The 27,789-nt window shown below is 31.1% G+C and overlaps 1 protein-coding gene across 3 annotated transcripts in view; it reads right to left on the bottom strand.

Annotated features, from left to right (window-relative positions):
• LOC113368303 (amyloid beta A4 precursor protein-binding family B member 1-interacting protein) overlaps window positions 1-27,789 on the bottom strand; it is a 517,505-nt gene that overhangs the window by 4,950 nt on the left and 484,766 nt on the right. For 2 of the 3 annotated variants that reach the window (XM_026609849.1, XM_026609850.1), the window contains 8 exons: window positions 3,080-3,242; window positions 2,828-2,964; window positions 2,380-2,722; window positions 1,803-1,974; window positions 1,322-1,443; window positions 917-1,167; window positions 553-778; window positions 221-463 (listed from right to left, as the gene is read on the bottom strand). In XM_026609849.1, coding sequence (XP_026465634.1) covers window positions 221-463; window positions 553-778; window positions 917-1,167; window positions 1,322-1,443; window positions 1,803-1,974; window positions 2,380-2,722; window positions 2,828-2,964; window positions 3,080-3,242 — 1,657 coding nt within the window. Of the gene's footprint in view, window positions 1-220; window positions 464-552; window positions 779-916; window positions 1,168-1,321; window positions 1,444-1,802; window positions 1,975-2,379; window positions 2,723-2,827; window positions 2,965-3,079; window positions 3,243-3,406; window positions 3,534-27,789 lie in introns of those variants that run through there. The other variant, XM_026609851.1, reaches the window with a different exon arrangement.

Here is a 27,789-nt window from a genome sequence, read left to right as displayed (position 1 = left end):
GCTATGTTTAAAAAAATGATACTGAAATCATCTGTAATTATTGAATTTATAGAGGCTCATATGTGTCATTAACTTGTGTTGTGCTTAAAAAATGCTGTAATATACATTATTAATAATAAAAATAATACACATTGTATTAATCAGTGATTGTTTAAGTTAAGTTAATTTGACAATACATTACAATACAATAATGTATACAAATTATCAATAAGTAACTCACCAATAGAACCACGACTTCTTGTAATCCTCTTAAGTGTTCCATTACTGCTACAATCATCTGACCTTCGTCTACTATGCCTGCGGGTCAGAGTACCTCCTTGCGAGCCTTGAGGGCTATGAGGTGAACTGGGAGGAGCAATTTCCACACCACCCATAGTCGTGGTATCCCCAACTTCTTTTAACTGTCGTGTCATCGATGTTAATGGTAAATTGGGTTTCATTGATGGCTTCCTTTTGATGGTTCCTGATTAATTAAATAAAATTACCATTCAACACATTTCATTTGTTATTATATTTCATTAAATTGTTCATAAGTTGATATAAATTATTTACCCATAGGAAATTCTGATTCAAATCCATTTTCATCAGACATGCAGCCACTTGAACTGGAGCTGGATGCTCTTGACAGTCGACCAGAGGATGGAGAGTTTGTAATTGGCATTGGTGGTATGCTAATACTACAATTAGATCCACTTCTTGCACTAACTAAGGCATCAATTTCTTCACGAGCCAAATCCTCTAATAATGTACGATGATTATCCAGAAGCCTACGACCATGCTGAAATTATATGAAACACTTAATCAGCATCGTTCCAAAAAAATTTGAGTTTTTCCATACATAATAATTTCCAAAACATAATCCTAGTACTAATGATTGAAAATATATATCCAAATAAAGTAATCAAATGTAACTAACCTTTGCTATTCTGATGGCAATCAACCATTTCTCAAATAATTTTTCATCTTCTACACAAAGCATTTTTAATCCTCGGCCACCTTTAACAGATGGGGCTCTTGGAGGTTTCAAAGCAAAACAGAAGTCACTGGGAGCACGATGTTTTTTCTTCCAGGATACTCCACGATATAATTCATGACCAGTAAAAGAAGCCAGACACTGTAAATCTCTTGGTGATCTTGGACCTTTGTCTTTTGGGTAATAATATAAACCTATAAAAACGAGATAACTGGTTAATAACAGCAGAATTGTTTTGAAATGATATACTTTCTTTAATTAAATTATTGAAAGCAATAAACAATTCAGTTCAGCTACAGACAATCAGATATATTGGAGCAGTACAACATAAATATAAATAAAAGCTACCTGAAGCCCTTAAAACAAAATGGTATTTCTTCCAGCCCTTCTTTGAATCACTTTTAAGATATAATGGTCCTTCCATTGCAACAACTGCAGTACCATTAAAAAATTCCTCCAGTAATAAAGATCTGCAAATAAATAGTGGCATAAATATCATTTCCAATTGTTATTAATAAACTTAATAGCAATTAAGACACCTTAAATAATTATATTTGTCATAGGAATTAATAAAATCTAATTGAAACTGTTTATCATGCAAAACACCCAAATGAAAATTTGTGGAATACTATATGAAAACAAAGTTCTTATAATAATAATAATAGAACAATAATACTTTGTTATTAAAAATTTTAATAACTATAAATATAGGCATTGCTTTGTAACTCCTAAAGAAACAACATTTTTGATAACAAAGAGTAAAATTGAAAAATTATTTATAATAAGATCTATTATACAGAACCACATATTTCATACAAATAAATTTTACCTAGAATGCTCATCATGGTCAACACTTGCAGGAGATTGTGACAGAAATTCTTCTGGTTTGGTGAATAATAAAGTTTTATCCAACCTTTGTAAAAATAATACCCTGTTTTTAGAATCCCTACTCCACAGCATTAAATTATCCACGAGCAGTTCATGATCTTCATACAACCTTTCTGTAATGAAAATAAACAATTGCAAATAAATTAACTTGTCACTAGTTATCTTTAATATTTAAAAATAATATTACAAATCAGATTGAAAAGAATATACTGTGCTTTTGCAAAAATTTGCATTACGTTCAAAATAAGATTTCATCTGAGATAAGAAATTTTTAAATTAATGTGATTGTTTTCTTGTTTCAGAATATAGGGCTAATTATATATAAGAGATTAACTTTTAAAAATATATAAATTACTTTAGGTATGTATATTAATATGCAATAAGAAAGCAGTTATTTTCTAACAAATTTCAAGAAGCAATTATTATTGTTAAAAGTTTTTTATAAGCTATCTTCTCATATTCTTATATTTCACTTTCAAATATGTTTTTTCTAAGACATTCAATAAGACAAAACTTACCCATTTGTAAGTCAGGCAAATGCTCTACAAGTGACCAATGTGGTTCCATTTTCACATGATTTTTATCTGCTAATAATCGAGTAACATGACCACAGCTCATTCTCTCATCAACTAAAAGACTTTTACTTGCTCCATCTGCACTGAAAGCTTTTACAAAGAGTCTTCGAACAGATGCTCTAGCTAGCTTTTGCAAAGCTAAATGAATTTTTGCAGCTTTAGCACCATCATGTTGTTGTTGTGTGTTTAAAATTTGTTCAGGACATGGTATAGGCAAAGGCACTTTGTGAGTTAAACCTGAACTGGCTCCACTAGAAGCGGAGGATTCACTAGATAAAAGGGAAACCTAGAATAAAGGATTAAATTAATCTTTATATTTGTAATCTGAATTCTCATTCAACTGTTCAGTTTTATTAAAAAACATTATTGATTGATATTTTTTAGTACATACTGTATCACTGAATGCTGAATCATTATCAGGACTATCATTCCTTGGCTCTCTAACAGTGCCATCTCCTTCAGTTGAAGCTCTAATCCTCGTACAATCTGAATTATTTCTACTATGTGTTCTCCTTTGTCTTGTATCATCTACGAATTACAAAAATTTTAAAAATTATGGAGGATATGAGATATTGAATAAAAACTATTTATATACAATTGAAATCGTGAATTAAAAATTGATGCAACAAAATATAATATTTACTTTTTTGCTCCAAAGCACTTAATTCGCCCAGAATGGCATCAAGTTCTGCTTCATGTGATTCTTCTAAATTGGCCATTGAAAATCGGTAACTATCTATTCTTGGTCCTGAACTTGATACTCTATGTATAGGCTCATGTGTGGTGGAGGATACTGAATCCAAACCCTTAAAAAGAAAAAAACTATTATTAATACTTCACAACTGTCAGCACATTTTATTTAGAGGTTATGTTATAAGTTTACAATTATAAATATAAGTCAACAATTATAAAATAGTTTTATCGAAAAAAAATGTAAATTATTTATTATAATAAAATGAATAATTCATACCTATTTATTAATTAATTAAAATATTGGAGAATAAACAGAAAATATTTCATTTTTAATATAAAAATATAATCTAACATATTATCTAATTCAAGAGGTATAATGGGCACAGTTTAATAAAATATTTATACATAATATATAAAATATTCATAAATTAGTTAATGTTATTAGGTTAGTATAAAATTAGTTGATTTATATATGTTTTGGAAAGGGCCGGCGAACTTTTCACTTTGACAATCGATTGGTGTTGCCAGATAGACATTTACATGAACATGGTCCAGCTCCAGAGATATTATTTCGAATATGGCAGCCCTGGATGACTAGGATTATATACTCTTCTTTTATCTATGATTATATAGATAAGATTGGATAAGATAGATATTTAATTAGCATAATAAGAATATTGGAATATACTTTAATTAGCATAATATTTAATATAATAATAATAATATTAGCATAATAAGAATATTGGCTCGGATGGAACGAATTTTATTCTCATATTGTCTAGGTAAACTAAGTAAGATATATCACTGGATTATCTTATAAAATATCATACTTATTTAAATGTACAGTTTAAATCATAGAAATTATTTTTGTATTTCTGATTGCTAAAATAAAGTGAAATAAAAAAAATAAAAAAATTGTCTAGGTTTAAGTAGTTTGATGTAACTTGTCAAATTAGTTAGCAAAATGATTGTGAACAACTACTTCTGAGCAGAAATTAATATAATATTCATAAGCCACAAGTAACTTTTTATTATAAATTTTAGGAAAATTACGTAAAAAATACACTTTGCAGTCGTAAATGCTTTTGTAAATATATCAACCTGCAAAGCAAAATTGGGATTAATTGTCGGAAAAATCGAAATGTTGCTAGTATATAATCGTATGAGTTGGTAGACAGGAATTGCTCCGTAGCCCGTTTTATCAACCGTTTCACAAACAAAACCTAACCTCAAAAAAACACATACTTCAGAAAATTTCAGAATATTGTCTTTGGTTAGACTTTACGTATCAAAAGTAGCAACTGTAAGTTGATTTTATGATAAAATTGTTTTTTGACATTTTGTCCCATTTGGAGGTTAGATTTTATAGCGTTTTGAATATAGGCCTGTAACACAACATTTCTATTCTATACTAGAATTGAGCTCTCAATTTCAAATCATTCTAAACTTCTTTTCCACAAATAGTAAATACTTTACTAAAGATTTAAAATATACTTTTAAATAAATCAATAATATTTATTGTTATCTCAAATATCACGAGAAATTCATGTTAGTTGTGATAAAATCAATTTAAGTTGTCAGCAAGTATCCGGTTGAAGCAAAGCCGGAATCGGTGTGTCAGTGAAATATTAAGTATTCAGTTAACGTCTCGCTATTTCCTATGTCGGATTAATATTCAAACGGGATTGCGCGCTTCCGTTGGGGTTGAATTTGCACCTTGTAAAGGCAGAAAATCCACATTTTTGCTACTAATATTAAGAAACTAGTGTAGTGCATAGCATCGTGCCTTAAGGCAAATTGCTGAAACTTTCCGTACCGTAATTAAAAATCTTGCTACGGAACCCAAAAAAAATTACACAAAATGTGTACACATTACTAAAATCTCTATAAAATATCTTATAATTTGATGTGCACATGTCCAATAAATATCTTTGACCGCCAAATGACATTTTTTTATCTTATTTTTATTGAGAGTTCATAACCGCTAGACCTGCTAGTCCCAAAAAATTAATCAGTTCTTCATCTTATTGGTGTTCACGAAATCGTCGACTAAAATTTGTATCCGCACACACACAAACATACATCCATTTTTTCTGAGGTATGCCAAAATGTTCAGAAACCTCTGAAACGTAAAGATTTATAAATAAAAATTTATATTCGATTTTTTGCTATTACTATAACTTACCCTACGGGAAGTTAACAAGAATGCATTAATTTTCAAGTTGTTAAAAAAAATTAGTAAGTAACTTATTTCACTATTGCATATCATAAGTATACGAGGTGTGTTCAAAAAGTACCCGGAATTTTTAAATTTCGCGGGTCTGGAGTGTCTGATTGTCAAAATTTTTTTTTTATTGTGTTGGTATACATGCCCCTAAAGTATGATGAAATTTTCAGCTATATTCACTGTTTACTTTGTCTGTGGTAGTCGCTAAATTCGACGTGTTTTTCTGAGCTCGGCGATTTTTACAATGGAAGAATTGAAAAGTCAAAGAATTTGTATTAAATTTTGCGTAAAAAATGAAATAAAGTGTAACAAAGTGTGTGAAATGTTACAAAAAGCCTATGGTGAGTCTGCTATGAAAAAAACAAGTGTTTACGAGTGGTATAAGCGTTTCCAAGATGGCCGCGAAGACGTTGAAGATGACGAACGCTCCGGTCGACCCAGCACGTCAACAAACGATGAAAATGTGAAAGAAGTGGAAAAAATGGTTATGAATGATCGCCGAATCACAATTAGAGAAGTTGCTGATGAAGTTGGCATATCAATTCATTAACAATTCATGGCTGTTGCACCACGATAACGCACCTGCTCACTCGTCGTTGCTTGTTCGTAATTTTTTGGCCAAAAACAACACCGTAGTCATGCCCCAACCTCCATATTCACCAGATATGGCTCCGTGTGACTTTTTCCTATTCCCAAAGTTGAAGAGACCCATGAAAGGACGGCGGTTTTCCTCGATTGAAGAAAATCGCTGAGAGTGCTCAAGGACATATCAAAAAGTGAATATCAAGGGTGCTTCGAAAATTGGAAAAAACGCTGGCATAAGTGTATTATATCTGGGGGGGACTACTTTGAAGGGGACCACATTAATGTAGACGAATAAATAAATATTTTTTTGAAAAAACGAAAATTCCGGGTACTTTTTGAACAGACCTCGTATAATATAATACTATTTTATAAAATAGTTTATTACTATTTTATGTTAATCGTTTTCGTGATATTGAATTACACATTTTTTCAAATCCTTTATACATATTCTTGATTGAAATTTTGGCGTATAAAATAAAATGTTGCAATGGTATCAAATTTAATACCATAAATTTTAAAAAATAAATACATAGGTATACAAACATTTGTTCAAGTGTGGTTTTCGTTGTTCAAATGAAGATATGAAAATTAACATGAAATGAAAGTGCTGAAAAATATTGCATCTCAGCATAACACATATTACGTAGATTTTAATAATAAGAAATGATGAAATAATTAAATGCAATAAATATACCTACCGTTTAAAGACGGATACAGTAATTAGTAAAACAGTGGATTTTATTTTTTTATATGCAAAGAAGGTATCGGTAATACTAAAATAAATAATTTTTAAAAAACATAATATTGAATTTGTAACCTTTAACAATACAAATAAATAAATATAATGAAAGAATGTTGAAAATAAACATGTATAGAAATCAAGCATTCCATAACAATAATCATAGGTGGTACAAAGTCCACCGGGTCAACTATTATATAAATATAATATATATATATATATATATATATATATATATATATATATATATATTGTGTGTGTGTATTAGGTTAAAAACAAGCTATGCGATAAGCACCTTAAAACAATGACTAACAACGAATGTAAAACAATATTTGATTTAAAAACACTTTAGTTTTCTTCAAAAGTTTTTAATTTTTTTGCTCCAAGAAATTCACAAAAAATATATTGTACCTAGTTTCAAGCGCCGAAATTAAATGCAAATTTCTATAGAAAACAGTTTTGTGTATAATTAGCTCTATATATATATATATATATATATATATATATATATATGTGTGTGTGTGTTCACTGTAAAGAGAAACTTTTCAATAGTTGCGCTTTCATGGAAGACATCTGTTAATGCTGGGCGAAAATAATTACTCTGAAACTCTAGCCGCCGTTATCTTCAAATCCTCGACTTTATATTACATAATAGCAATTATTTCGAATGCATTATTCAAGCCAGAGGCTATGATAAGACACCAAACGGCCATTTCATCCTCTTAAAAGTTCACAACGATCCACAGATACTAAAGTTTTAATTAGAATAACAGACGAATCCAGATTTATTTTTACAGTGAATTTCCAAGCAAAGCGCCTGGCCTGTGCAAACAAAATTATTCAGCTAAACTAAATGCCGTTCTCAATTCAAAGAATTGCACGTGCATTCGGTAATGATGTTCAATGTGTGAATTAACTAGTAAGCATGAAAGAATTGTTTATACATAAGTGCAAATGCACGAGAAGCATTCACTTGCAAAAATATTTTAATAGAATAAATCATATAAACTACCAGTGAATGGCAAATTATGGGAACTTCCCGTAATTTAACTTATTTTAAAAACTTTTATTTTTTTATTAATTTTTAAAGAAAATATATATTTTTTTGATATCCTTTTTTTCAAAGCGCCTCATCGTTGTGTAATCATGTAAATGTAGAAAAAATGAGTATTTATTATTAAAATCTCTATAAAATAGTTGATAATTTGATGCACACACAAATGTCTAGTAATTATTTTTGACCGCCAAATTTATTTTAATTTTTTTTTATGTGTCTTCGAAACTGCTGGACCAACCTTCTCAAGAATGTAACAATTTCTTCATTCCGTCAATACAAGTGAAATGTTTTGGAATTTTTTCAAATCGTACGCTACGTTCTCTTATAAACTGAATTTTTGCACTTTTTGCCCCGTATCTCTGATATGGTTGGAACTGTCGTATTTAAAAATAAAGAAACTAAATTCCAGCTAATTAAAAAAGACTATAAATCATTCAAATTCACTCAATAATTGTATTTTATGTTATGTAGTTATAGAATTTATTAAAACTTTCCTTCGATAATTCAGGTTGTTGGGTTATAATTTAACCCTTGTAGCTGTGGACTGTATTAATCACTGATTTGTTTGTATATTATGTATTTATTGCAGTTCTAATTACAATCACTGATTTGTTACTAAGTTATAATAAAAGAAGATATATTTATTTTTATTGGTTATTTACATGTTGTTAAGCGGACTTTACTTTTTGAAGTGAACAACTAGTTCAATTAAAACACTCCGCTACCCCCTCTACCAGGAGTAGCAACCATTCCGTGTAAAGCTTAATGCCCTGAAGTTTGTCACCTTCATGGCCAATATAATGAAACGAAAAGACGTCCGAACAATAATATTAATCAATTATATCAAACCATTATTAAATATAATTAAGTCATTTTGTGTAAATTTTACATATTTATGCAGAATATTCCTGCATACTTAATAATAGATACTAAATAATCAAGTTTAAGATTTTTTAACCCTTTGAATATATCAACTTTATAAATTTAACATTGTATATTTATATTGTAACAATTTGTAAATCTACCTCCAATTAAAAAAAAATGTGTAAGAAAAATAATGACATATTACATTGAAGAAATGTAAATATATAATGTAAAACCAAATTACGAGAAGCTCACAAAATTACTTTTGCAGATTTATTTCGTTTTTAATTTTTTTTTTTAATCTATGAATAATTTTAATTTTCAACGAATTTGTTTTGTAAAATTTGTCTTCTGCAAGCATCAAAAGCATAAAACTTTACATTTTATTGTGGGTTGATATATATATTGATTTTCTATTTAAATATTAATTTTAAGCATTTTAAATATCTATTAACTGTTTCTGTACCTGTGTAATATTAGCATGTAATACGAAGCATTTAATTACAAGCATTCATGGTAGTAATTTACTTCAACTACATTCAAAACTAAATTGAAACTTCAGCATATTTGGAAATTATGGCAATTACGCCGATCAATAAGCTTAATTGTCATATCTATCTTTCACTATAGAGCTTATGTGCAATATGTGGCGGTCATGAAATGACTAGTGATAGCTTCTATATATAAACAAAAATCGAATAAAACAAAAATATCACGTGTGTGCAGTACCAGGAGACCGCCGAAAGAAACAGATGTAAACTCAGAAACTCGCGCTATAAATAAAGCGCAGTCAGTGTACCAGAGGGGCGCCATAGTACATTGCTTTGTGAGCACCCATCCAAGCGTTCATTATACACGCGTATATTTAAATAAATCAGATTTGAATATAATTACATCAAGGTTACATTCATTTATATATAAATCACTTCGGCGTACAAAATTATTCATCACAAATTGGTATTTAATGGTACTACTAAAATTAGTAAAATGGTAAAATACTAAAACACCTAGGCGTTCGAATGATTTGTCTATTAGTTTGAGACTAACTAGTGGTGTATGGCATTGTGCTTTAAGGCAAATTGCTGGTACTTCCCGTATCAAAAAAACTTTGAAAAAAAATAGATTTTTTCACTTTTCCCTACAGGAAGTTAAAAATAGGGTTGTAACAGAACGGAAAAGCCAACCAAAGTCCATTTTTATGTATTTTTTTTAACAAAGTTTTGGGCATAATTAACTTTTCAATTCCACTTTTTCCTTTATATTTCAATTTCATCAAATATTTTAACTGAACAATGTCTTTAATTTACGATTTTACCGTCCATTATTTTTATTTACACTACATTATTAACTACTATATAAACTAGTTGGTTTGGTATTTAGCCTTGAGGCAAGTTACATGAACTTCCCGATATGTTTAAAGAATCGACTTAATCTATAAAAAATAAATTAATTTATGAGTTATTAAAAGTTTGCCGAGTGGATTTATTACACATAATTGAAAAAAATTTGTTTCAACTTTTTTTTTTTTAATTTTTTGTATATCGAAAATAATTCAGATTTAATTTTAATTCTGACTATAGTTCTAATATACTTTACAAATAATTTCAACTTTGCAATTCAGTTTAAATAATTCTTATAAATACTTGACAATGTTACAATATTTATAATAATCTATTTGAAAACATTCAGTATTCCTCGAAATGGCGTGCCTTAAGGCAAATTGCTGGAACTTTTCGTACCGATATTAATATTTTCAACAGAGAATATTTTACTTTTTTATTGGACCTGCCCAAAAATTTAATCACTTTTTCCTTCAGTAAATAAATGTAAAATGTTTTTTGAATCATTTAAACCAGATGCTCCGTTGACTCAAAAACTAAATCGACATTTCTTGCACTTTTGCCCTGCCTTTGTCAAAAAACTAACAGAAAAAAGAATATTTATAAATTAAATTAAATCTATATAACATTCGCAATTCTTATACGATAACCTCTAATATCATATATTTCTTTTCGCGTGTATCACCTATACCTAAACTATACATTTTTTACGTGGTTTATAACTACTTATATAACTTAGCCTTATAACTACTATATAGTACGTTCCTTTACCACCACACCGTATGCACTCAATCCTTAAACTTATATTTAAACCCCCTAACATTTATTATCTTACGCCTACAATTTCGCTTACACACTAATTTCACCCTTACCGGGAATCGAACCCCGGTCCGCCGCGTGACAGGCTACGACCTTAACCACTCGACCACCGTAACGCTACAATCAACCGTCTTTTTTCGTGTGATGTCGCGTCGCCTTTGTATTAGTTACTCAATTAATTAGAAAATGAACTAAAGAAACAACAGTGTGTTCCATAATATATTTTCAGTGGGGGGACCCGATAGAGTAGTGGTTAAGACGCGTGACTGTCACGCAGAGGAACTGAGTTCAATCCCCGGTATAGGCTATAGATAGGTTGAGATAATACATAGGGCGTAAGGTAGAAATATAACACATTAATATTAAATAGGTATGTAGGATACACACACACACACATATATATATATATATATATATATATATATATATAAATATATACACATATAGCAAATAATAATCTAGCTGTAATAGATTATTTGTATGGATAGAGAAATTGATGGCATAGGTATCTCACGGTATAATAGATAATAGTTAAATTATCTATGATATATATACTTAATGACTTCCTTACCGTTAATTGATTAGGTTTTCACAATATTATTGCCCAAAGTCAAATTGGATCTTTGTGCCCCGCCCTACCATATATACTACTTCCCGTAGGGCAAGTTATAGTAATTGCAAAAAAATCGAAAATGAAAATTTTTATAAATCTTTACGTTTCAAAGGTTTCTGAACATTTTGGCATACCTTAGAAAAAATGGATGTATGTGTGTGTGCGTGTGTGTGTGTGAACAGATTTTTTGTCGTAAATCGACGTTTTCTCCAAAACGGCTGGACCGATTTCAAAAATTTAAAAGCCATTCGATGTATCTCGATGAGGACTATCGTTTCTGAGTTTTGTGCGGCGATCGGCCGGGCCGTTTCTTTGTAAATTGCAGAAAAGTGAAAAATTTTTCGTCTACGTTTTAGCCCGCAATTCTGAATCGATTCTGAAAATTCAAAAACCATTCGATAGATATTGGTTGGGAATCGTGCTGATTAGTTTTTGGTAAAGATCGGCCGGGCCGTTTTCTTGTAATAAAAAATAAAGGTTAAAAAGTAAAGGTTAAAAAAAAATTCGACGATTTTTATGATTTTTTTTTTGACGGTAGATACCATAGTTTTCTAGGTCTTACTAAAATATTTCGGCCCTACGACAACTCGTTTAGCTTTAAAAATTCGTCAAAGTTTGCAAAAATTGGTATCGTTTTATTGACATTTGTCAAAATGAAATCTTTGATCGACGTTTGCTCAAAAACGCCTTAACGGATTTCAGAAATTTAAAAGCCATTTGATGTATTTCGGTGAGGACTATCGTTTGTCAGTTTTGTGCGACGATCTGCCAAGCCGTTTCTTTATAATTTGAAAAAAAGTGTTAAACTTTTCGTCCACATTTAAGCTCATCCTACCGAACCGATTTTAAAAAATCAAAAACTGTTCGAAAGATATTAGTTGGGAATGATACTGATTAGTTTTAGGTGAAAATCTACCGAGCCGTTTTCTTGTAATTAACTGTTGAAAAAAAAATTTAAGCCGATTTTTATGGATTTTTTTTACCAGGGTCTTATAGAACTTACTGAAATATTACGGCCTTACGACAAATAGTTTGATTTTAAAAATTCATCAAAGTTTGAGAAAATGAGTAGTTCTTTTGAGATTTGTTAAAATTAAAATTAGACTATTTACTTGGTATAATGATAGAGTACTTTGTCTTGAACATAATAAACCATTAAAGTCCTGAAAACTGGTTCAATTATATAAAATTTGCTTTTAGAAAATACTCCGAGTCAAAGTGTTCGTTCGTTTCAATTATGTGTAATAAATCCACTCGGAATACTTTTAATGACTCATAAATTAATTTATTTTTTATTGATTAAGTCGATTATTTAAACATATCGGGAAGTTCATGTAACTTGCCTCAAGGCTAAATACCAAACCAACTAGTCTCTTATGTTTTAAATTCTATTCGGCAACTTTATTTTAATTTCCATAACTGCATTGTTTCTGATTTATATTATCAAGAGTAGCCTGTTTAAAATTAGTTTGAATCTAGTGAGATTCTGGTAGGACTAATTCAAAATTTGATACTAAGATTTCGTTTCACATGTCGACGCAAAATCATTAAAATTTATGTGCAGGTGTGATATAAGAGATATGCATTAGTTTTTTTTATAGTACCAGATTTTCAAAAAATTCAAATCTATTAAATTCAAGCCTGAATCCAATAATACATGGTCTAAGAAATACTTCAGAATAATTGTTCTACACTTGCAAGATTCTATGGAAGATTTTCTTAAATGAAAAGCGCAGAAAGTAAAAAAATGCATTTTTTGAAACTTTGGTCAGGACGTAGCCAGCAAGCAAGCAAACCTTGGATAACAGAAGATGATAAAAACAATGAATGAGCGAAGAATATATAAATATATAGATCCAAATCGGAATAAAGGAAGTAATACAAGAAAGTGAGGACAATATATGATTAAAATGGACAACAGGACAATAGATGACCAAAACAAGATATGTACGATTTGATATCCTAGGCAATTTGACTTTGCTCCATAGGATTTTCGACTGTTATCGCAATATCGTCGGAAAATCCTATCGAAATTATTGCAGTATTGCATTGTGCGATCGCCGTGTCATTATTGTTATGAGTAACGGTTTACGAGCGGCATAGGCACGCTATCGTTGGCTGGCGGCTGGCACGTTCACCGCGCCCCGGAGCCGGCGGCAAGCGGCCGGTTGCGGTTGCCCTATGTTTGCCTTGGTATGCGTAAGTTTGCCTTTAGTATGGCGTATTGTTTTGTGCCGTTAATCGAATTAATTGACTGAATAAGTAACAGTGAGCATACGATCGAAAATAGAATCTTCATATCGTAATATAACCATGACGACGGCAATGGAATTAATCGAATTTCATTCATTCATTCAATATGCTTTATATAAAAAAATATTATTATTTGTTACTTGTACGGAATTCATGATAGAATTGATCTAAGATGAATGATATCTCATTCGATTATTATATTAAATAAAATAAACACATTTATTAAAAGGTACAGTCGGTTATTCGGATTCTGCAAAAAAAGAAGCAGGAGAGACAACTTGCATTGCTGATATAAACAGCAGTGACAACGATTTTCACTTGGAAATATAGATAGCAATATGTTTCCAAGAGAAAATAGCACTCACCCGGCATTGCTGCACCAATAAAAAGTCAGCCCTATTAAACTAATTCTAATAACAAAATCATCAAATATGGATGGATTAACCATTGGGTTACCATCTAAAAAAAACTAAGTAAGGAGTTATGGAAAAAAACTAAGCAAGGAGACCTTCATAGGACCTAAGGTTCTGATTGCTGTTAAAAATATTAATATTAATAATTGCTATGTTTTGCAATTTTTGCTCCGTATCTCCAAAACGGCTGGAACTGCTTTGCGAAACATTAATCAGTACGTCTTCCGGTCGAACCTCATATTTTTTGAATCATTCTAATCGGATGCCCAGTTTTCGCAAAAAACTCAATTTCTATTTTTTCACTTTTTGCTTCGTATATCCGAAACAACTGGGCCTGTCTTTGCCAAAAATTAATCAGCACGTCTCCTATCAATAGGAGTCGAATGTTTTTTTACGCATTCAAGTCGTCCGTGCTCCAGAAATCGTGAATGAAAAATTGAATCCACACATACATACACACATCGATTTTTTCAAACTAAGGAATGCCAAAATATTCAACTCTAAAACGTAAAGATATGGAAAAATTTTCATTTTCAATTAGTGGACGATTACTATAACTTATTGCATGACCCTACAAGATGTCAATAAATGGTAGTTGTAATAGTTTTATTTCAAACTACTCGTGTGCGGAGTTGTATATTTTATATAAATATAAAGATTTGAATAGCTTATAAACGCTTTTCTTTTATGATATGGTTTAAAAATTAATGAGAGAGAACTTGTAAATAACTATGTACTTACAATTAGAGTAAAGCCACATAAACACGTACGCATGAAAGCATTTAAGAAGAACATTAGCCGGAAACCGGACTTATAAACATGGCCCATTATAGATTATAAGATACCTTCTGTGGCCAGAAATGCATGCACTCACACATTATATATAATAGTATATGTAAAGCTTATATAGCACCAACACGTGAAACTGCCAGTAATTGTGAATTAATTAGTAATAGTTATAATGATGTAGATGTAGGATAGATTTATTCGTCGCATCCAAAGCAAGATAGCCTCCTTGTGAATATGTATTTCGGAATGTATTGTGAAATTTTTGAAATCAACTTACAATTTTACAAAAAATAATAAAATTTAGTTTTAAAACTATTAACTTTTCGATTCGTTTATCGATTAGTTTTTACGATTATTATTTATTAGGAATAATAATATTATTTATCAACATATTTATTAGCTAAATCCGGCAGAGACAAGTAAAACAATTAATTACAACAATTTCAAACTTAAGGGTTCAATAATCATATCCAAGTAACAAAAGCTACATAGTTTACACTTCACAGAATCGTGAGACCATTGATATCTTTCATGAAACTTTGGGTTGTACTAAATTCTAATTAAGAAATATACCTAATATAATATATCTAATTAAGAAGTGTCTAACTACGAAGTTAATTTCGGTTAAATATAACGTGATAAATTTATAATAAGGTAACAACCATATTAACAATTGATTTATTTTGAAAGTTTTACTTTAAGCGAATTTCATTATAGTACATTAATTTAATAGATAAATTTAATATTTCGAAGACAAAGAGAACATTGTTTTCTTTATACTTTAGTTCAAAACTTTCCTACCTATTACTAAAATATTCTAGTTATTCAAATACTTTTAGCACATCATCGAAATAAGATGGCTTAAAGAAAATATTTACCCGAAGAAAACCACAGAGCGCATCGTATGTATTACATTAGTTTTTCTGACACTCTACATTACTATTTTAATTCTATTTTTCATTAAATTCAATATACTATCGTTTCCCAGCGTGCCAAAGCTGGTAACCCAATGGTTAATCCATCCATATTTGATTATTTTTGTTATTAGAATTAATCTAATAGGACTGACTTTTTATTGGTGCAGCAATTCCGGGCAAGGACTATTTTCACTTGGAAACATATTGCTATCTATATATCTATACAACAGGCTGCTCGAAGTGGGTATCGAACCCGGGACTTCTGATTCAGGTCCCGTCGCTCTTAACCGATTACCTACGGGCGGGCCCGTGCAAAAGCTGATGCAAAATTTTCAAAAATATAAATTGTTACCTGTGTCTATATGCTATACTATTATATAACATAACTGCTATATGAACAAAGTTACCAAGAAATTTGTTAAAATATTTGGTATAATTAGAAAAACATTTTATGATACAGAATTCAGACTCACCAATTTGCATTAATCAACACTGTAAAATCACTAATATATATCTTTATATGGAAAAACTGTGACTGCAACACACTTCCGGTCAAAAAGTGCAATAACTCCGGCGTTGAGTTTTCACAAATCTACAGCTGTTATAAGTCTTCTAGCTAATTTAATTAAAAGTAAAGCAGAAAAGTTTTAGCGGACGTTGAGGCTCGGCGAAGCTTAAAAGTTTATGAACATCACACGTGTGTCAAACGGCGCGATACCGGAAACGGCGGCGACTCGGGACGTTAAAGTCCAATTTATAAAGTTTGCACGATAAGTCATGAACGTATTAGATGTTGCACCGAATGGTCTAAACATAGAATTTCCAGAGGCACCAGGGCAAATGCACTCGGCCTCTGTGTAATAGAGATATAGTCTAGTATTCAAATTTACATTGCGTTTTTCCAGGGTTTCGAAACAATGCGATCTAGAACATTTTAGAACTCAGAACTTGCCTGTCGTAAACAGCCATTGGGCTAATTTCGTAGGGTAAATTTTTGACATTGACGCAAGTCAATTCTATATATTGACAATAAACTTCTAATTTACAAGTTAGTAATAAAACCAATATGGACTTATGGCATAGAATTGTGGGGCTGTGCGAGCAAATCCAACATAGTGCTAATGCAACGTGCCCAATTGAAAATATTAAGACAGATTACTGTTGCTCCGTGGTTCGTTAGCAATAAGACCTTACACAACGGTCTTCATATTGAATTTAAAAACAGAATTATACAAATCAAAAGTATCAAACATTTTCATAAACTAGAACATCATACAAACTTTATAGTCACTCAGCTTCTTGATATACCAACTTCAAGAAGACTGAAGAAAAAGCTGCCCAAAGATAATATGAAGGACCCTTAAAACTACCACAACTTTATATGAACAGAATAGTAAAATCACTTATTGAAGTGATTCTCTAACTATCTATACAATATTTATCAGATTAATTGATGTGTGTGTTTGAAAGAGTGTGTGTATGTGTGCGAGTGAATGACATAAGCCAAATAGCTCATAGAATTGTCCTATATTCTGATTGCTATTGAAAATAAAATTAAAAAAAATATGACATGAAATAAAATAGCTGGACAAAATATACAACTTTGTTGGCAGATAAAGAACTTCTGATCAATCGAGTTTCATAGTGCTCAACTTAAAAAAATCTTGAATTATCTTATAACTGCTTTTACCGTTCAGAATTGCAATCTCCAAATGCCACATGAAGCATTGTTGTAATCGATTGTTTCACTTGACACCATAGAATTTAGGTAATAAATATATTAAAAATACCGCCCCCGTTTATAAATATAGAAGCAATATAAGAAATAAATGAAATTTTTGTCGCAATTTGAAAATGATGCAAACTGATCGATAGAATAATGAAAATTCACATATTATAATGATAAAATATGTGTTTGCGCCAGAATCTGTTAGATGTCGCCAGAGAATATTTTTAATATTCAGACAACACTTTTTCTCTGGCAATCCTCAAAGGTTGGGACGTAATAGCTGATCTGACGGGTGAACAGTTTCTCTCGCGTTGGCTGGTCACGTACACCGTTTTACTTGTACTTTCCATATGTGTTTTTGTGATATATTTCGATCATTAGTTATTGCTTAATGAAATAAATACCTTTTATTCAGTGCAAGTGTTCCTTATTTGTGTTTGGAGTTCATTTCTTCCTCAGCATCCGAATTTAAAGCGAACTGAGATATCCGAACTTGAAGCCGCCATCCGACTGGACCGCCGAGCACGTAGAGAACGTCAAATATTTTGCTTGATATATTCAATAAGATCAAATCCTCGGAATAGTTATTGAGTAAAATCCAATTAGCTATTCCGAAAGGGTCTAACTAACCCCCATCCGTAACATTGGTCCTTCGAGCCGGATCCTAATCTTGATTAGGATTTATTGAGTATATTAAGGAAATATTAATCCAAGATGGCACCTGAACTGGACGTTGGTGCAGAGATCGATCGACTAAAAGCTAAGAGGGAAATGTATTTTTCAAGCATCCAAGAAACTTACGACATTTCTCAGCAGATTAGCTCTTCTTCAAGTAAGATCCAATTTCGTAAAAAATTATGCCTTCTTGAGAATGCGCGTGAGCAATGCATGCACCTTTCCGATGAAATTAATATATTGAGACAGTCAGAAAATCCTAGCTATATTCCGGAATATACCCTCGCGAGAGCGTCAGAAATGCTTTATGCAAAAATAAAACATGCCGAAACAATTTTTGAAAACGATTTATCTCAAATGTCCAGCACTTTGATTATTTCATGCATTGCTTCAAACGCAGATCTGTATGAAGAAAAAGATAAGATGTCACAACTAGAAGACATCCCACAATCTTCACGTTCTTATGACAATGATATGGCCACAAGTATTGATTCTTTGGCAAATACAAAAACCATTTTCCGAGATTTGCAAACTTCAGTTTCGTTTGGAAGTTGTGAACTGAAGAAAAAGGAATCTAAGCATCCTAGTATACTTGAGCTTAATTCAAATCCTGATATTCTATATAAACATGTCCTTAGCGATTTCAAAACCGACAAGTTATCAAAGAATTTAAGATTAAAATGGAATCCGTTATCGGATAATTATCCTTTTGGTATAAATCATATGTGGAGAAAGTGGACCAAACGTCATCTCCTCTCAGCAATTGCCCGTCTTTGGAATTCTTCAAGATTTGTTACTTCTATTGTTGTTAAGATAAAAATCTTAATGAAGAAAATTTCGAAATTAAAGATAGATCGGGATGAAGCGCTACCATCATTTATTATGACTTCTTGGTTAGCCATATATTACGAATCCAAGTTAAGTAACTATAACGTACCACATTATCCCGGAACTTCGGAACACAGAAAATTTTTAGTACTTGGATTCACGAATAGCTCCGAACAAGCATGCGGAGCTGTAATTTACAATGATGTTAATGATTCAATGATAGTCCGCCAATGGTTGGTAGAACTAATCACTTGTTGGAAAACGTTTGTAGCCAACATAAAATCAAAAATTCACGACCTCTTTCATAATGCACAATGGTTCCATATTCCTACTGATCGAAAGGCAGCCATTGGTGTTTCCCAAGATCTACTTCCTAAACTATATGTAAGATACAAGAATTGGTTGTTTGTGTTGGAGTTTTGGAACAAGTCTATCTACTTGGTCCTTTCTAAGGATTAATATTTAAGAAACAAAAAAAAAAAAAAAAAAAAACTCTTCATTCCTTTTTTTTTCTTTCAGAAGAGTTTGAAAGACATTTTAATGAATTATTTGTTTCTCGTAATATTATATGGAGCTCAATGATTGTGATCCGATGGAGCTCCAGACTTATATCTTCGCCGAGTGGTAATCCAGGATCCTCAACTTCCTACACCTTTATTGACTTTGTCGGATTTGCCTACTCCATTGGGTGTTCGGGAGAGTAGAAGTATTTCTAGATGCCGACAGAATGGTTGGAGTGGCCAATATCAAAAGAATGCAAGGTTATAAAAGGTATCCCTTTTAGACTGGGGAATATGTTTGCGCCAGAATCTGTTAGATGTCGCCAGAGAATATTTTTAATATTCAGACAACACTTTTTCTCTGGCAATCCTCAAAGGTTGGGACGTAATAGCTGATCTGACGGGTGAACAGTTTCTCTCGCGTTGGCTGGTCACGTACACCGTTTTACTTGTACTTTCCATATGTGTTTTTGTGATATATTTCGATCATTAGTTATTGCTTAATGAAATAAATACCTTTTAATCAGTGCAAGTGTTCCTTATTTGTGTTTGGAGTTCATTTCTTCCTCAGCATCCGAATTTAAAGCGAACTGAGATATCCGAACTTGAAGCCGCCATCCGACTGGACCGCCGAGCACGTAGAGAACGTCAAATATTTTGCTTGATATATTCAATAAGATCAAATCCTCGGAATAGTTATTGAGTAAAATCCAATTAGCTATTCCGAAAGGGTCTAACTAACCCCCATCCGTAACAATATGATTTAAATATTGTCGTTTATTTTTATTCATTGTTAATTTCTAGATAGACTCTTAAAAGTTAACTTAATAGTTAGCATTTTAGTTGTGATTACATTTTTGCACAAAGCTAGTAGGTATATATTTTTGACTTCTTACATAGCGGTGGCCAAAAGAAGTATTTATTTTCAATCTTCACCTCGTCCAATATTTATACCTCAAATATGTCTTTGATAAAAATTAAAAAAAAAATATTGATAATGCAGCTTCAAAAAAATTTTTGGGTCCAAAAATTTAAATGTATATCTTAAATAACCTCACATGATAAAATCCATAGTAAACGTAGTATATGAAATGATAGAGAACAAAAATTTAAGCTTTGAACAAGTACATAAGAAGCTTCACTGTGATTCGATTCAAAACTGTTCCAGCTATATTCCATTCATAAAAATTATTTTTGAATACTTTGAAATATAGTTTTATAAATTAATACAAAATGTGAAACGGGAAAACAAAGTGATAAATATGCTAATATTAATTTTTTTCAAGAAAATGCACGATGTGGGGGTCATTGATGAGAATAAAAAAGGAGAGAGTAGGACCTGAAGCAAAGCCATACGTAAAAGTACAAAAAGCAAGAAAAAACGAAGTACAATAATATATTTAATTTATTTTATTTGTTTAATTTCGTTCAATCTAAAAAGTACTCAATTACTTTGCGTCAAGTTTTTACTTAGGATATTACTTTTGTGAGAACCGCGAGGCTTGCGTATACCAAAATAAAATAAAAATTATTTTCTGAGATTAACAAGTTAAATTTACATACTTTGCAGAGCTCTTTTGGAATGTTTTTTTTTAACTTCCCGGAAAAGTTCATGTTTTGATTATGTTCTATATTACTAACTTACTAAGATACATCAAAGATATTCACTGCTTATTATTCACTACACTATTACGGTAAGATCATTAGAGAAGAGTCTATGTGTAAGTTCAAGTATAAGGCTGCAGATATTCCTGATGTGGCGGTATATATTATACTGCAGCAGCATTATAAATCTATTCGCAGCCATAATTCAATTCATTCGCGTATATAATTAGTGAATTTGTCTTTGAGACAAACAACAACGTCTTGCTTCAACTGCGGTTCCGCAGAAACATGAAGAGAATCAAACCCATGAATTAAATGAAATTAAGATAACAGGTACAATGTATATAATCTAACAATAAGATAATTGGATTTTGGGTTTTAGCTAAGAAATATTTTAACTTTAAATTTGAAATAATTCATAATTCATTTTAGAGCTTTTAAAATAACAGCTTTAGTTTCTAGATAGGATATAATTGAATGATTTGGAGATGAACTTTTATTAGAAGAACACAAATAGAATAGAGCGAGGCTTTAAAGGTGTAAAAAATAAAAAAATAGCAAATAAAATGGTAAATTAAGGTGGTATTCTAGTGAAGAGCGATTAATTTTAGGTCATTTTTAAAGTGTCATAAAAGAAAGCAATGAATGTTTTTACTGTCCATTTTTTTACCACTTATTAAAATACAAAACAAAAATTAAAAAATAAAAAAGTTGAAAATTGTAAAAACTGGCAGCTGATAAAGTGGGTGGTCTCAAAAAATTGGCACCTCAGTCTTGACATGATTTCAACCCTCCTAGTCATCGGAAATGCAAAAAATAAAAAGATTATTAATCTACAATGATGTCGCAATCGCCTGAACTAGCGATGAGTAAAAAGATTTTTTTTAATAGTAAAAATTGGAATTTGGGAATAATCCTAGTTCAGGCTATAGATAGGTCTATAAACAAGACTCTCTGAACATTGCAAGTGAATCGATCGAGTAGAACTCGAGAAATCGTGTCAACAGTACTGAAAAAGTCTGTTCTGAGAAAAACGCATTTAAAGTTTTGCGTGAAGCCAAATCAGTATGGAGACCGAGTCAGTAAAATGCCTATATCTCCGAAAATAATTCAAATTTTCAAAAACCTTTTCGTACCCAAATTCTTAGATAATTAAACTTTGAAAATATGAAATAAAAAAATCGATTTTTTTGAATTTCTACATTAGAATACCCCCTTAAGTTAAAAAAATGCAATTTTATAAGAGATAAATTCAATAAATAATTATTCCAAATCTGCTGATGAATGTTTCTGATAAAATACCATATCATGGTTAATTACATTGTTGTATTCTGTAAAAAATGCACCTATGAAATTTATATTTGCATAGATTGAATAATGCAAAACAGCAAAAAAAACATATTTCTGCTATGACAAATTTGCTGTGTTTTACTAAACATAGTCAGATAGTTGTTCGTTTTAAATGTGTTATGTGTTTCAAAATTGCTGCTCACAATCAAAATGCACCTTTGTGCTCCGCCATATCTTATGCAATTAAGGGGCACAACTAGTGTGAAATTTCGAAAAAAATGATTTTAGTTTTTTTTATATTTCGGTAGATTACACCTTTAAAAATAACATATTAAAATTTCAAGTCGATATATCAAATAGTTTTTGAGTTACAGCTATTTAAAAAGTATATATATATATTAGTATATAAAATAGTTATATATTATACTAGTATATAAAATAGTATAACGATCATTTTATCTTTAAACGCGTTTTTCTCGAAATAGCATTTTCCGAATTTGCTGCAGCGATTACTCAAAAACAAATGATCCGATCACTATCAAATTTTTTTTACATGTTCTATATATAGTTCTCTGTAAAATAAACTATCGATTTTTTGATCGAATCAAAAATCGAATTTTGGCAGTCTAAAGACGACCAAAATTTTGGGTAAAATTCGACTTTTTTTAAAAAAACGCCGTCATTTTGTCAATTTTTGATTTTTTTTCTTTATCGTAGTTCATTTTACAGACAATATCATCTAGTTTAACGAGATTTTTTTTTAATTTCATCCACGTAGAAGGCTGGAATCACTGCAGCAGTGAAGGGCCTCCTTTTTTTGTCGCGCCGTTGGAGATCGACGATAACTTAAAAAATATTTAATTTTTTTCTTCAAAAATTTAACTATGTATTCTTAAAACATGTATAAATATATTCCTAAAATTTAAATATGATGAATATTTAATTTAAAATGATTGATAAAGTAGATTTTTTAATATAAATTCCCAAAAATTCCCTTAAAATTGTTATTGTGAAGGTCTTATTACAAAACAGCGCAGCGTAACCAACTGACGCCCCATTTCCCACATTTTCACAACAAAAACAGAAAAATATTCATTGTGCTGCATAAAAGTTATCGTTTTTGTAAACATCGCAGCAAATGTGTCTCTTATTATTCAAATAAGAGAATTGCGGTTCCCTAATTCCCCATACTCGCGGTCTCTCGAAGTCGGGTCGATCGCGAAGCTTCGTCTGTTAAGGCGAGGGTGCGTGAAAAATTAAGAGGATTACAATGCACGGGCGCGACAATCGACTCAAATCCAGGTCACACATAATGCCGCGTCTCCACTGTTACGAATCCGTGCGGCGAATGGTGCGTCACGAACAAATTTGCGCAGCGGAGTGATACTGTGCGAACGCACGAATTTCCTTCAAATTTGTCCACTGCGCATGTCCATAGCGCACTTTTTTCTTCTTTTTTTGTTTGAAAATGGGAGGGGGGGTTATTTTTAGAATCACGTACCCTGCCGAACATGGTCGAAGCGACACGAAAATTTCAATAGCTTGCGTTCGCGGCGCTCGCTCCCGCCGCGAGCAACCCGACGCATCGGGCTGCCGAGAATACCCGAACCGATGCTAATGGATTAGCGTCAAAGCGCGGATCAAAAATGCAAATAAGTAAGCAGTCATTAAAATTGATGTACTAATTATAATTTTATCCAACTATTAGTATAGGAAATACATTGGTAATTAAGTTATAGATATGTTGAAATATATGTATATCCAACTAAAATATATTTTGGTACACTTTATTTATCATATTTCAGAGTTAATTTTATATCATCATGATATTATCATGTATATATTGTTGTACACCCCTGATATTACAAGTTCCTAACCACTGTCATAATATTAGATTCCTAACAAGTCCAGACTGAAATCTTAGAACCCTTGAGCTTTAGCTGATATTAACGGTTCATATTAACTTTTCTCAGACTATTGTGTAGTAGCTGACATTACACATTCTCTCACGAAATCATAAATCTACGTCGACAAATCTCAGGAAGATCTTATTATCGACATTCCGCCTAGTTAACAATTCTCACCAAGTTCGCATGAATAACATTTTGTTTAATCAGCTAAATTCATTACTTTGTCCTTTTCGTTGTATAGAACATTCGAGACAAATCCCCACTACGTTTCAAAGGATTTTAGTTTTAATAATTATGAAATAAATCAGTCTTAATCTGTCGGTCGCCGGGCAAACACTTCTCTTCTAATACCTCCGAGTTCCTTGTACTTAAAGTGAAATAAAGTGAAGTTTTTGAAATAGTCTTTTATTTATCAAGTATCTCAAGTATTTTCAGCAAGTGAGTTTTTCAGGAAAATCGGAAGGTCCAGAGCAACAACACCGATTTGCATATAGCGGCGCCAACAACCCTTTCTGTTCATCAACGCGGTGTCCAACATAATTATTTGGTGGCAACAACACCGATTTGCATATAGCGGCGCCAACAACCCTTTCTGTTCATCAACGCGGTGTCCAACATAATTATTTGGTGACAGCGGTGTTCGACTGCCCAGCATATTATTTGGTGACAGCGCTGTTTGACTCCCAACATAATTATTTGGTGACAGCGGTGTTCGACTGCCCAGCATATTATTTGGTGACAGCGGTGTTTGACTCCCACCATATTATTTGGTGACAGCGGTGTTTGACTGATGAAGTAACATTCAAAATTTTTTGTGAGCTTGAAAGAACGGCGTTTGAAAAATAATTGCCAAGAGTGACAAAAAAATATAAGGGTGCTACTTCAAACTAGGCAGTACATCGTGGAAAACTTTGCCTCCGAGGATAGCCTTGCCAAAAGTGGACGTAGTTGATGATCAGAAACCGAAGACTCAAAATATTAAATAATTCAAGACCCGAAGTATAAAATAATTCAAGACCCGAAGTAATAAAATAATTCAAGACCCGAAGTAATAAAATAAATCAAGACCCGATGTAATAAAATGAATCAAGACCCGAAGTAAAAAAATAAATCAAGACCCAGGGTGATAAAATAAATCAAGACCTGAAGTGATAAAATAAATCAAGACCCGAAGTAAAATTTCCATGGATCGTATCAAGGAGAAACAAGAATCAAGAATCAAGAATTTTTCAGCGAGAGACCAGGAGAAAAGGAGATATTTCATATCAAGGAACAAGAATCGATAAGTTCAAGTATTATTTTTTAAGTGAAAAATTAAAAGTGAAAAATCAAATCAAGGTGTAATCAAAAAGTGATACAAAATCATTGTTCATGTGTTATAAAAGTTATAAAAGTTTAAGTGCATATTGTGCAATTTAAGTGAACCAAAAGGATATTCAATTGAAAAAGGATTACAACTCATTGTCAGTAAGCTTATTTTTAATATATTTTTGTAAATTTTTGCGCTTCTGTTTTAATAGTTTTTCACATCTTTTCAAAAAATGAATGAACCAACTGATATTTCACGCGAAAGAAAATTAAATATTCAAACCGCCATTGCTTTAATCCCGAATTTCAATGGGGAACCTTCAAATCTTCCTTCATTCATTACTGCTTTTGATGCATTGTCGGTGGATTTGAGTCCATCAGAAGCGGAAAAATTGCTTACAGTAATAAAATTGAAATTAGACCCACAAATTGTTGCAAAAATCCAATTTATTAATTTTGATAAGTGGGAAGATTTAAAATGTTATTTGATTAAAGAATATGTTGCTAAACGACCAATTGCTAGTTTAATAATTGAATTAAACAATTTAAAACGAAAATACAAAGAAACAGTAAAAAGTTTTGGAGACAGAATTGACGAAATATTACGACAAATTCATTATTCGAACATAATTAGAGTAGGACATGACTATGCAACAACAACACAAATTACATTCGAACAAGTAGGTATAAAAGTTTTTGAAAATGGCTTAACAGAACCTCTAAGAACTTTAGTCAAATGTTGCCGATTTTCTGATATCAAAGATGCTATTGACTTCGCTTTGCGAGAAGAAGCTTGTCAAAATCCATCAAATATTAGAAATGATCAAAATAATAATATAACATGTCACAATTGTAAAAAACGTGGGCATATTGCTTCGCAATGTTTCTTAAATAAAAGGAATATCGCTAATTCAAATAATGATAACCAAACATTTTGTAATTATTGTAAAAAACCGGGACATTTAATTTATGATTGTAAAAATCCCAATCGAAGAAATTTCAATACAAATCGAAACTATTATAACGCATCAAAAACTTTTATTACTCCTACCAACGAACACAGACAAAAATGTAACTATTCGTACACACATTCAGAAAATGCAACAAAAACCTCCAACACACATATTAAGAGTAAGTCAAACTGTGACGAAACCACAAATTCCCAAACCCAAGACTCAAAACCTTCAACAACATCAGACAACGATACTGTTACAGTACGTGAATTACAATCACAAATTTGCAATTCTTTTTCAATAAATAAAACCGACCAAAAGGAATTAAATTTCAAAAATGAAAATGTTCCATTACAAATTGAAAACAAAAATTTTTGCACAAAATCAATCAAAGATCAATCACAAATTTGCAATTCTTTTTTAATAAATAAAACCGACCATGAGGAATTAAATTTCAAAAATGAAAATGTTTCGTTACAAATTGAAAACAAAAATTTTTGCACAAAATCAATCAAAGAACAAGATCCAAGAAACGACAAACAGCAAGTAAAAGACAAAGACGAATTCAAAGAAACGCATGACAAAAATGCTTCAATTTTAACATCAAATAACGAAAAAGAACAGAAAGACAAAATTTTAAACGACCCACAAATTTCACAAACGCACAAAATGCACTCATACACAGATTTTACAAACAAACGTTCAGAATTACAAACAAAGAAAACAATCAAAAAAGTTGATGAACCAGAGGTAATCACAACTACAAACAAACATCGTTATCAACAAACCAACGCAAAGGAATCCTATGACAATAACGCAAAATACGGAAGATTTAAAAACGACGATTTAGAATTATTAACGGACAAAAACCCTTATGCAAGCAAATCCAAAAAGTCAATGCCTTTATTTAAAGATGCATACAGAGTTTGTGAGACAAATGATACAGACGTTCTAATGTTCAATCATTACCAATTTTTTTCATTTTTTTTTCTTTTCAACATATTATTTGGTCGTTGTGACAGCGGTGTTTTACTGCCAACATATTATTTGGTGAAAATGAATACAGATGTTCTAACGTTCAATCATTATCAATTTTTAATTTTAAATTTATTTCATTCTTATTAATTTTAAATAGTTGATTTATGATTATTAAATATAGCATAATAGATTATTGATAATCAATCATTAATTATTGATTTCAAAAAAATCCATTTTGACTTATTGATTATTAGTTATCGATTATTGA

Source organism: Ctenocephalides felis, unplaced genomic scaffold (assembly GCF_003426905.1).
Source record: "Ctenocephalides felis isolate EL2017-DRISC unplaced genomic scaffold, ASM342690v1 CF-g0.4_SCAFFOLD_01170, whole genome shotgun sequence".
Classification (NCBI taxonomy): domain Eukaryota; kingdom Metazoa; phylum Arthropoda; class Insecta; order Siphonaptera; family Pulicidae; genus Ctenocephalides; species Ctenocephalides felis.
The sequence above is the reverse complement of the archived record's forward strand: the minus strand, read 5'-3'. Positions and strand labels throughout refer to the sequence as shown.